Below are 11,460 nucleotides of genomic sequence, written 5' to 3' on the forward strand. Positions count from 1 at the left end.
GACATGGATGATGGGGGTTCCCCAACTAAAGCCCCTCCCAAGGAACACCCCAGAGTCAAGCTCAAATTTGACAAGCCCCACTCATAAACAGCTATCTGGTCTATCATTCCTGTCACCAGGAGACAGACAAACATCACCTGACATCTCAGAAAGCCAAAAGAAACAGGAAGAAGGACCCAGAAAAGAGCGACTGAGTGGGACACAGCACTCACATCCCCCGTCTCCCGAGAAGATGAAGCATGAAGAGACCCTTCTTTTCTCTAGAAAGAAACATCTGTACAAGAAGAAAGGGCTCCTGGACATGAACACTATGATAGTAGAAATGAAAGCCTCAAGTACCACAGAAGCAGAGCAGTAAAGATGGGAAACAAGAGGACACGTGAGCATTCAAGGGCCGGGTTCAACCTCTGACGGCCTAAATTGAGGAGGACACGTGAGCATTCAAGGGCCGGGTTCAACCTCTGACGGCCTAAATTGAGGAGGACACGTGAGCATTCAAGGGCCGGGTTCAACCTCTGACGGCCTAAACTGAGGACTTTAGAAGAGCTAAGAGCAAACCAGTAGGGAGCGTGCTCAGGGATGAGTCATCAGCAATGACTGACTGGTGAAATAATGACGTCATTTGCTAGGACTGGAGTACAGGGATTTCCAGACTGAGGGCCCTCTGAGTGTGGGACCCAATACATAAAAACCAAGGAACATGGAAGCACCACATTGTGAAACTTCAGATCTTAATTCTTCTTGAAGTTTCTAATCTTCTTTGGCCACGAAGCACAGCATAGGGAATCTTAGTTCCCCAACCAGAGGTTGAACCCGTGCCCCCTGCATTGGACACGTGGAGTCTTCTTTGTTTAATTAATTATTTTTGACTGTGCTGGGTCTTCGTTGCTGCTCACGCGCTTTTCCTAGTTGCAGCAAACGGGGTCTATTTGTTTTGGTGTGTGGGATTCTCAGTGTGGTGGGTTCTCTTGTTGTTGAGCATAGCTCTAGGGTGCCTGGGCTTCAGTAGTTGCAGCACTGGGGCTCAGTAGTGGCGCACGAGCTTTGTTGCTCCATAGCACGTGAGATCTTCCCGGACCAGGGATCAAACCCGTGTCCCCTGCCTTGGCAGGCGGATTCTTCACCATTGGACCACCAGGGACGTTTCCAGAACATCTTAAAAAAACTTACAGGGAGGAAAATACCCCCATTGCTTGTAAGGGATTAGAAATTAGAATGGTATGGATTTCTTCACAGCACCCCTTGGAGGGAGGAGAAAGGGAGCAGTGCCTTCAGAGTCTGAAGGAAGAGGCTTCAGACCTAGAATTCTATGCCCAGGCAAACTACAGATCAAGTGTGAGGGCAAAGTGAAGGTATTTTCAGCTTTGCAGTGTCCTTTAAAGAATGATCTCCCAGACACCTCTTCTGGGCTTCACCAAAACAGGAGAGTGAATGCAAGAAGAACAAGACTATATGACTGAGGAGGGCAACACAGGGAGACGTGGCTCCTTGGAGATAGAGGAAGCCGCCAGACAAAAGGACCACCCGCCCAGACAGGAGCTAACTTCCCTCCCCGCCCACCCCCACTCACGGAGGCACCACGGGCAGCGGTGGGAGCCGCAGGACCGGGGGTGGAAGGATGATGTGCTTATAGGGCAGCCCGATGGCCTTTTTAGCAGAAAGCAGGCGCTTTCTAATCGCTGCAAGGCTGTAGGGAAGACTTGCCCGAACCAGAATAATTCTCCTGAAATTCCTGCAGGCTTGAGCTTGTTTCCCGCTCCTGGGGTCAGAGAGGTGGGCGGGGACGGGGGTGGGTGGGGGATAGGACTCGTTCTCCACTCACTGTTTATCTTGCACTTTGTATTTCACAGGTGTGGCATCCTAACTGTGGATACACACCAGGATCGTCGTCTCTCCCTATCCGCCCTGAAACCACTGGCTCTGGAGGTGAGGCGCTCGCTAGCGCATCGGAGGCAGAAGAGAGGCTCCTCCTCCGCCTCCTGGCCGCTGTTCTCACGTCTCCACAGGACCAGGACGCGACCCGAACAGGCCACTCGGCCGCCCCGATTCTCCCTCGGTGGGGACTGTCGTCCACACCGCCGGCACCGGTGGATAACGCACCGACCCCTCCGCGTTGGCCGCTGCACTCCCGGGCGGCCTTCCGCCACCTTTCCGCGCGGTGGGCCAGACCTCGCGTCTTAATTCACCCGGCGCGCGCGCAGCGGAGCCGGGCCCACGCCCGCTCCCTCACCCATCCTCCTCTGGCCCCGCCCCTCGCCCCTTTCACCTCTGGCCCCGCCCCTCGCCCCTCACCCCTTTCCTCTGGCCCCATCCCTCCCCCCTTTCCTCCTCTGGCCCCGCCCCTTGCCCCCTTTCACCTCCGGCCCCGCCCCTCGCTCCGTGCTTCCTCCGGCCCCGCCCCTCGCCTTTCCTCCTCTGGCCCTGCCCCGCCCCTTGCCCCACCCCTTATCCCCGCCCCTCCTCAGATCTCTTCCCGGCTCCACGAACCTCCTAGCGGCGGGGACTCTCGGGAACCGCCCGGGACGGTGGCGATGCAGTCGGGTGGTCGTCAGGCGGAGGCCCCGGGCCGCGGCCCGCGGGTGCTGGTGGTGGGCGGCGGCATCGCGGGGCTGGGGGCGGCGCAGAGGCTCTGCCGCCACCCGGCCTTCTCGCACCTTCGGGTTTTGGAGGCCACGGCCCGCGCCGGTGGCCGCATCCGCTCGGAGCACAGCTTCGGTAACAGCCTCTCCCGGAACCCCTTCCCAGAGCCCCTTCCCGGAGCCCAGCCGGTGCTTCCGGAGCCCTGCTGTCTCCTGGCTCGGCCTACGTCCAGGGTTAGGCGTCCCGGAACCCTTATCCGGCCCCTTGAGCGAATCCCCGCTCGGCTCCACGTAATTACCGAAGTTCACTGCTCCCCGAAACTCAGCTGCCCGCAGTGAGCAGGGTCGGCCGCTGCGGCGGAGGGGAACCCGTGACTACACAGCGGCCCTGGTTCTGACGGCCGCAGGTAGCCCCCCACACCACCACCTCCAGCCTCCAGGTTGCTCCTAGGTGCCTCTTCTGCCCCCAGGCCTTCCTCCAAATATCCTTCCCGGCATTTGCAGGCCAGCACCCCTCAGGGGGCGTTCCCCTAAGCCGGGTCTGACGGGCCCTGCCTGTGGTCCTCTGGGACCCTGTGGCCCCTGGGAAGGGCAGGGCTGAGTGTGCTAAGGGGAGGGGCTCAGGGCAGGGAACCTCAAGTGGCCTCTCCTGCCGCTCCCAGGTGGCGTGGTGGAGGTAGGCGCTCACTGGATCCATGGGCCCTCCCAGGGCAATCCCGTCTTCCAGCTGGCTGCCAAATACGGGCTGCTCGGGGAGAGGGCCCTGTCCGAGGAGAACCAGCTGATTGAGACCGGGGGTCACGTGGGCCTGCCCTCTGTGTCCTACGCCAGCTCCGGGGTAAGTGTGAGCCTTGAGCTGGTGGCGGAGATGGCCAGTCTGTTCTACAGTCTCATAGACCGGACCCGGGAGTTCCTGCAGGCGACTGAGACCACCCCGCCCAGTGTCGGGGAGTACCTCAAGGAGAAGATCCGTCAGCACACGGCCAGCTGGACAGAGGATGAGGAGACCAAGAAGCTCAAACTGGCCATCCTGAAGAACTTGTTCAACGTGGAGTGCTGCGTGAGCGGCACCCACAGCATGGACCTGGTGGCCCTCGCGCCTTTTGGGGAGTACACTGTGCTGCCAGGGCTGGACTGCACCTTTCCTGAGTATGTGCCTGCCCCACTCACCCAGACAGACCCCTCTGTGCTTCCCCGGACCCTCTCCGTGCACCCCCGGGGGTCCCTACCTGTCCCTCAGGCCGAGCTTTGGGAGGGAGGGGATGGATGAGAGGGACAGGGGCTGTTTGTCTTCCCTGTCTTAGGGAGCTTGGTCATTTATTTCCATAGTTTTGATCACTATGAAAAAGAAAAGAAGTCTTCTCAAGAAAAAGTGATTAAAAGGAGGAAATGCATCTTGTAATGCCTTGCTCCCCCCAGGTTTAGGAGGCCTCCTGCCTGTCAGCGCTGTGGGGGCTTGGACCTCAGAGTAGGGCAGACAGGCCTGCTCGGTGTTGGGGTGTCTGTCCCCTCACGGGGCCCTCCCGAGACCCTCCAGGACTGCCCTGCGCAGGGAGGGCGCTGTGACGGGGACGAGCCCAGAAGGGAGCCCTAGGCCTGCTCTCCATGAACACCTGGGGAACTCTGCTCCTGTAATCCTCCCGAGACCCCTTCCTCCCTGCCTGCTCTCTGTCTGAGCTGGGACCAGGGCCCCCTGCGGCTCCCTGATCTGGCCTGAGCTTGGAGGGCTTGTTGCAGAGCCTCGCCTCCAGGGCCTGGTCCTGACAGTGGGACACCTCTGTTTCCCTCAGGGGCTACCAAGGACTCACAGACCGCATCGTGGCCTCCTTGCCCAAGGACGTGATGGTTTTTGACAAACCCGTGAAGACCATTCACTGGAATGGGTCCTTCCAGGAAGCTTCTGCTCCTGGGGAGACATTTCCTGTGCTGGTGGAATGTGAGGATGGAGACTGCTTCCCAGCCCATCATGTGGTCGTCACCGTGCCCTTAGGTAAAGCCCGCTGTTTGGTCGGTTCCTCCAGTTCCCGTTCAGGTGCCCTGGCCTCTGGCTTTCTCCAGCCTCATTCACTCCGGGATACTCATTGGCTGCTCAGCTCACATTTTCATTCTGAGTTTGGGATAGAGTTACTCTACTGTGCTTTGTAGCAATTGTATGCTTTGAAATAAAAGTTTCACAGGAAGAGAAAACACAGGTCAGCAGGTGTGTTGCCCCTTTTGGAGGTCATTCATGGAAAGGTTGGGACAGACTCCTGAGGCTCACCACACTGCTTTCTTAGCAAGGTGGAGAGGGCGGAAAGCCAGGTCTTATGTTTCTGTCCCGGTGGTAATCGAGGAAGGAGTTGTGAGCATAATCCTATTTAATTCCAGATCTGATGTTTTAGATCTAGCAGTAGGAGCTGGCAATCTGGCAAAAGGTGGAGATAAGTGAAAGCAGTCTGTGCCTGTTTATCTCATCAGCTCCTCTGGCAGCTTGGGAAATCTTGGCCCCACCCCCTATTTGACAAATGATAACAGAAAATCACTTAACTGCCCAAGTTCACAAAGCTAACGGGTGCCAGCATGGCCAGAAGGTGAAGGGCAAGAGTCTCCCCTGCCCCGACCCCACCCTGTGGGCTGTGGCGGCAGATTCTGCCTGTCCCCTCGGGGAGGGTTGGGTGTCGATTGGCTTGCTCAGTGCCGGCTCCTCTTTCCCACAGTGGACTCCACTGCACACGTTATTAGCACAGTGTTCTGCTACTCCTGTTTCCAAATCAGTACAGACAGGTCTGTCACAGTCTTTGTTCTTTTACATGGATGGCCTTGTTCATGCACAGTTGTGGTGTGGGCTCACTGAGCCTGCTGCAATCAGTAGGTGCATCATTATAGCTGTGTCGTCACTGTTCACAGGGGCCAGGCACCTGTCCCATTTGTTCTTTATAGCTACACCGTATTTTCTCATGTGTAGGTACCATTAACTTGGAGAAGGAAATGGCAACCCACTCCAGTATTCTTGCCTAAAGAATCCTGTGGACAGAGGAGCCTGGTGGGCTGCTGTCCATAGGGTCACATAGAGTTGGACACGACTGAAGCGACTCAGCAGCAGCAGCAGTAGGCACCACTGATAAATACTGACACAAATTTAGTTTTCCGTTGTTCTGCTGCACACAGTGTTGTACACACGTGTCTCTGGATGCATGTGTGTAGGACCAAGTCTGGCCCCGCAGGATCTGGTGGGTTGGAGCTCCACAGTGAGAGAGTGGCTGTGGGGAGACTCCCCTCCGTGATGTTCATGGCTGGCGCCTTGCTTCCTGTCAGACTGTTGGTCTTTTTCTCGTGAACTAGCGAGGTTGGCTTGTGCTGCGAATGTTTCCTCTCCTTGTGGTCTGACTTCAGGCTAAATGCTGATCAGCCTTCCTGTGGCTTCTGGGTGAAGCCTGTGTGTTTCACTGTTCTGCAAACTACCCCTGGGCAGCCCGAGAGGCAGCAGGCTCAGGCCTGTCCCGCAGAGCAGTCTGGGGCTGGGCCACCTGACCCTGCATGGCCAGCTGTTCTCGGGGTCTGCCTATCCCTCCACTGAGTGCTGGCTGTCGGGGCTCTGGCCTGCAGGGAGCCTGCGAGGCTCCCAGACGCCTTTCTCTGACGACTCTCATGGGTTCAGGGTCCATTCCTGAGGCTGTCGGTTTCCATTTAAGAGACTGACATGGTGTAAGGTGTCCAATTTTGAATTTCAGGTTTTTTTAAGAAACATCTGGACACCTTCTTTGAGCCGCCACTGCCCACTGAGAAGGTGGAAGCGATCAGGAAAATAGGCTTTGGGACCAACAATAAAATCTTCCTGGAGTTTGAGGAGCCCTTCTGGGAGCCAGACTGCCAGCACATCCAGGTGGTGTGGGAGGACACGTCGCCCCTGGAGGACGCCACCCCCGAGCTGCAGGACGCCTGGTTCAAGAAGCTTGTTGGCTTTTGGGTCCTGCCTCCCTTTCAGTACGTCTTCTTTGCGGGTTTCTCCGAGGAGGCCTGGGTGTGAGCTCTCCTGGCGGGTCCGGCACTGTGTCGATTCTCCTTGAGGCGTTTCTGGAGGGTTGAAATGAGGGGGGGACACCAGGGGCACCCTAAAGTGGTGAGACAGACCCCCTGGGCCCACTCCCTGCAGGAACAGACAGAGGCCCACTGTGCAGCTCGTTAGTATCTCTCAGGACCTGGAATGTGCAGTAAATCCTTGCAGTTGTTTTCCTTGTAAGAGACACACTTTGCTCATTTATGAGACGTGTTCGCCGAGGACCCAGGGGTATTCACCCTTGGCAGCCAAACTGGGGTCCGCATGGTGCGCCTGGTCCCCTCCAGCCCATCGTGTGGGTTTTTTTTTTTTGTCCGTGCAGGGTTTTATAAAGAGGAGTAGAAGGGTCAGGACTTGATACAGGGTCCCCGACCGTGCTAGGGACAACTGTCCCCACCAGCCTTTGACAGTGGAGACAGCAGGAACCATCTTGGTGCCCTGAGAGTTCTGACCTTGCAGACTCCGTGTTGTTGAGGGACCCCGGGGCTTCGAGGCCACACCGCTGGAGCTGCTGGCCAGGGTGGAGCCAGCCTGGGTGTGGCGGGCCTGGTCCAGCTCTGCTTCTCTCTAGCAGGGCCAGCCACGTGCTCTGTGGCTTCATCGCGGGCCTTGAGTCCGAGTTCATGGAGACACTGTCGGAAGAGGAAGTGCTCAGGTCTCTGACGCAGGTGCTCCGCAGGGTGACAGGTACTGACCGCAGGGGTCATGCTGCCCCCTCCCACCGGAGTGGCTGGTCTGGGACAGGGACCAAACCTCCCCCCAGAGAGGAACTGGGTTCAGCCCTGAGTCTCTGGGTATAGTCCTTCCCATGTCAGCTGGCACTAAGAGTTCTCCTCTCTGGGGGACTGAAATGGCTTTGCAAGCACTTCCCACTTCTCTTTTCTAAAAATCTGCCACCAAGATGGACGTGAATGTCTGCAATCAGAGCTTTACAGGCGAGATGCCGAGGCTCGGGAAAGCAGCGGTGCGTGTCAGGACGCTGCTTCAGGGGCCTCCTGAGGGGAGCCCTGCTCACACTCTCTGGGCTTGGCTTCCCAGCGGTGGTCTCGCTGTTAACTGCTCGGTCTTTACGGGTGGGCGGGCTGCTGGCTGACATGTGCGTCTCTTGGCCCAGGGAACCCCTGGCTCCCCGCGCCCAGGAGTGTGCTGAGGTCCTGCTGGCACAGTGCCCCGTACACCCGGGGGTCCTACAGCTATGTGGCCGTGGGCAGCTCTGGAGACGACATGGACCGGCTGGCCCAGCCCCTCCCTTCAGACGGCAAGGGGGCGCAGGTAGGAGGATGCCACCAGGCAAGGGCACCAGGGTCCTGTGGAGGGCCCGGGGCCAGTCCGGGCCCCACGAAGGCTGGGGCTGCGGTGCAGTCAGTGGGCTGGGACCCTGCGACTCAGAGTCCATTTTCTTTTTGAAACGTGTTATTTTAATCAGAATTATATATATCTGTAGTTTGAAGTGTCACAGCATTGTATAGTGATGGCTAACAAAATAGAATAAAAACAAAACATAGCCTTCTGGTGGGGGGCACACCGTTGACCCTTCCCAGGCTGTACTTCAGGCTGGTTCTGATTGCTAAATAACACATTAAGCTACTGCCTTTTTAAAACCACCTTTTAAAAGTGAAGTTTAGTTGATTTACAATGTTGTGTTAGTTTCAGGTGTCCGCGAAGTGACTCAACCATGTGTATATATGTATGTATTCTTTCTCAGACTCTTTTCCATTATAGTTCTAGCACTGTTTACAAAGGGGCTTCCCTGGTGGCTCAGTGGTAAAGAATCTACCTGCAATGCAGGAGACATGGGTTCAGTCCCTGGGTCAGGAAGATCCCTTGGAGAAGGAAAAAGCCACGCACTCCAGTATTCTTTGTCTGGAGAATCCCATGGACAGAGGAGCCTGGTGGGTTACAGTCCATGGGGTCACAAAGAGTCAGACACAACTGAGTGACTAACACTTTGACTTTTTACAAAGCATTGAATTGTGGAAAACTTTCAACGCTACAAAGGTTGGCAGAACATTTGGGTTCCTGTCTCCAGCTTCACAGCTGCCTGCTCCTGGCGTCTCCCTGCCCTCCTAACTCACTTTTTAGTAAGCATGTTCCACAGGTGATGTTGTTTTATTTGCAGCTGTTTCAGTGTGCATTTCTAAAAGATTGAGGACATGTCTTAAAATACGTCATTCAGCACTGTTATCACCCCTTGGAATTCACACATCATCTAACATTCCCTGTTCAATTTTCTATTCCCTGTTCAGTTTTCTGTGTGCCTCTCCCTCCATGCCTCACAGCATGTGGGATCTTAGTTCCCAGACCAGGAATGGAACCTGGGCCCCCTGCATTGGAAGCGCAGTCTTAACCACCAGGGAAGTCATCCTAAGTGCTTTTTGATAAAGTTGCTTCTTGATGCTTCACTTTTAGGAACCGCTGATGGAATTCTGACCACAGCAGTAAAGTTTGAGCTTTCTTCCACTCCTCCGCCCACCCAGCCCTCAGGCCTCCCCCACCCTCCCAGGTGGGATGAAGTAATTTTGTTCAGACTGCTATTTGCACACACCTTTTTGCTGTGGGCACTGTCCATGCCTGAGCTGCCGCCTTTTTGGTGGAAACAACCACTTCCCTGGGCTGCTGAATTCTGTAGGTGGGCATCGTGGGACAGCTGTTTCTGCCCATGATGTCCAGGGCCTCAGCTGGGGGTGACTCAGGGCTGGGCTGGGTCACGCGAGGCTGCTTCTGTCACATGTCTGCCCTGAGCACAGCTGGCACGCTGGCTGGAGCGCCTGCCTGAGACTTCTCCGAGCGGCTTGGGCTTCCTCACAGCGTGGCAGCCTCGGCATGGTCACGCTGCCCTGTGGTTGCCTGGTGTCCTCTAGGGCCTCCTGTGAGGGCAGCTGCCTCGCTCCAGTGAAGCTGGAAGGAGAAGAGGTCCCGCACGCAGGGGCTGAGTCCAGCCGTGCTGCCTTCTGGCATGTATTCAGTCATCTGGGACTCTCCTGAATTATCTCATCATGGTTTTTTTTTGTTGCTGTTGTTCCCTTTTTCTTTTTCTGGATTTCTGGTTGATGGTGTACTTCTGAGCTGGCCCTAGAATTTTATCTTTTCCCTGCTAATTTCCCTCTCTGGTGTTTTGCTCTATGTTCAGATTTTCCCCAGAACCACCTGACGGGTCTTCCACTCTGTGATCGCGCTAGATTCCGGGTGTGCCAGCTCTGAGGCATCCTCACTGTTGTAGCGCCTTCTCGTGGCAGCGGCCGGGTGCTGGTCCTTGCCTAATTGCATCACGGTGCTGGGTTAAGGCAGCAGCAAAGTGCCATACTTGCCATCACTTCTGTAGCCAGGGGACAGGTGTGGGGCTGGCGGCCAAGGCCTGGCACCCAGCTGACCCCCCCTTCTTTCCAGCTCCAGGTACTGTTCGCAGGTGAAGCCACACACCGGACGTTTTACTCTACCACGCACGGGGCTCTGCTGTCTGGCTGGAGGGAGGCCGACCGGCTCATGACGCTGTGGGACCCGCAGGCCCAGTGGCCAGAGCCCAGGCTCTGAGCCCAGCCCTGCACTCCCAGTGCTGGGGTGGGGGAGGCTGGCCCCACCCTGTCCTGTGACGGACGAGGTTCAGGCGGGCTTGGGATGTTGTCACCAGGGGTCAGCTCCCTCATTTCTCAAGTTGCTGGATTCCGGCCAGGGCTGAGCTTGAGCTGAGCGCAGTCTTCCTGGAGGAGGGAGACGTGGGATGCTGCCGCTGCTGCCGTTGGTGGCACATAAAGTGTGTAAAACAGCCTGTGTCCAGAGTTGTACTTATGCCTCCAAGCTGCAGCCTGTGCGGCTCTGTCCTTGTCTTGCTCTGGCCCTGGTCACTGTAGGGCCCTGTGCCCCCAGCACATGGCCCGCCTCCCTCAGACAGCCGGGACCCTGGGTGTGTTCCCGGGTCCCCACATTCTCACTGCGGTGGCAGCGGAGCTGGTGGGCCTCCCCGGTGTGCGTCCACAGACCCTTCACCAGGCAGCGGCTGCCCTGTGGGTTGGGTGAGGGCCAGCGAGTGGGAGACGGGATTCACAGGGGCTGGTGGCACCCTGTTCTGATCCGCGGGCCCAGGGTTTTCTGGAGGAAGTGAACAGTGAGACCTGAAGGGTACAGAGGAATGGGGTGCCCTGGGCAGTGTTGGGATGAATGTGGGGGCCTGGGTGCTATGCTCAGCTGCCCCCATCTCCTTTCACTGCATCCTCGAAGTGTCCCAGGGCAGCGGCTGCATGGTCCCCATCTCACAGCTGAGGAAAGGTCAGAGGCCTCAGGTGGGGTTGGCAATAGCCAGTCTCACAGCTGCCACGGCAGACTGTGGGCATCTTTCCAGGACTGTCCCCAGAGGCGGTGCAGCTGGAGGCTGGCCTGCAGAGGGAAGCGGGGAGCTGCAGAGGCTGGGACTCTGCACCACAGGCCTGGGGCCCCCTGGCCTGGCGCCCACCTCAGGTCAGTGGCTCCTGATCCTCCTCGAGCCTCGGGCTGCACGATGTGTCCTGCTTTGTGTGTGGGCCCTAGAGGAGCATGTGCGTGCCTGAAGAATCGCCACTGGGCTCCTTTCCAGCCCCAGGTGGCCAGACTGTCAGCCGTGGTGCCCTCAGCCTGGCACCTTCTCATTACCTTATCTCAGGTCAAACGCCCTCCTGGGGACCTCTGCCCCCAAAGGTCTGTCTGCTGTCTTGTGCCCCTGGAGTCACTTTGCTTGGGGCACCTGCCAGTAAGATAGCTGAAGAGAAATCCGGGATTTGGCGGGATTATATTTCAGTTCTTTGGTCCCAGGGCTGTGGAAGGGCAGCTTCTGTCAGGCACACAGCTCTGTGTTGTTGTCTCAGGTTTTGTGAG

The 11,460-nt window shown here is 57.2% G+C and overlaps 1 protein-coding gene across 6 annotated transcripts; it reads left to right on the plus strand.

The window, feature by feature from the left end:
* The first annotated feature begins 2,429 nt into the window (after positions 1-2,429).
* Positions 2,430-10,378, plus strand: PAOX (polyamine oxidase). Of its 6 annotated transcripts, none has more exons than XM_070470543.1 (8): positions 2,430-2,715; positions 3,242-3,728; positions 4,370-4,569; positions 6,290-6,542; positions 7,187-7,302; positions 7,730-7,887; positions 8,263-8,302; positions 10,003-10,064. In XM_070470543.1, exons 1-7 carry the CDS (start codon positions 2,532-2,534, stop codon positions 8,281-8,283), a joined length of 1,419 nt encoding a protein of 472 aa, XP_070326644.1. In that variant the 5' UTR covers positions 2,430-2,531; the 3' UTR covers positions 8,284-8,302; positions 10,003-10,064. The 6 variants fall into 6 exon arrangements, with proteins under 6 accessions (XP_070326644.1, XP_070326643.1, XP_070326642.1 ...); XM_070470542.1 differs by lacking the exon at positions 10,003-10,064 and adding an exon at positions 9,025-9,758; XM_070470541.1 differs by lacking the exon at positions 10,003-10,064 and having other exon boundaries at positions 8,263-9,758.
* Positions 10,379-11,460: the final 1,082 nt, after the last annotated feature.

The sequence above is a fragment of the Odocoileus virginianus genome, chromosome 7, assembly GCF_023699985.2.
Source record: "Odocoileus virginianus isolate 20LAN1187 ecotype Illinois chromosome 7, Ovbor_1.2, whole genome shotgun sequence".
Taxonomy (NCBI): Eukaryota; Metazoa; Chordata; class Mammalia; order Artiodactyla; family Cervidae; genus Odocoileus; species Odocoileus virginianus.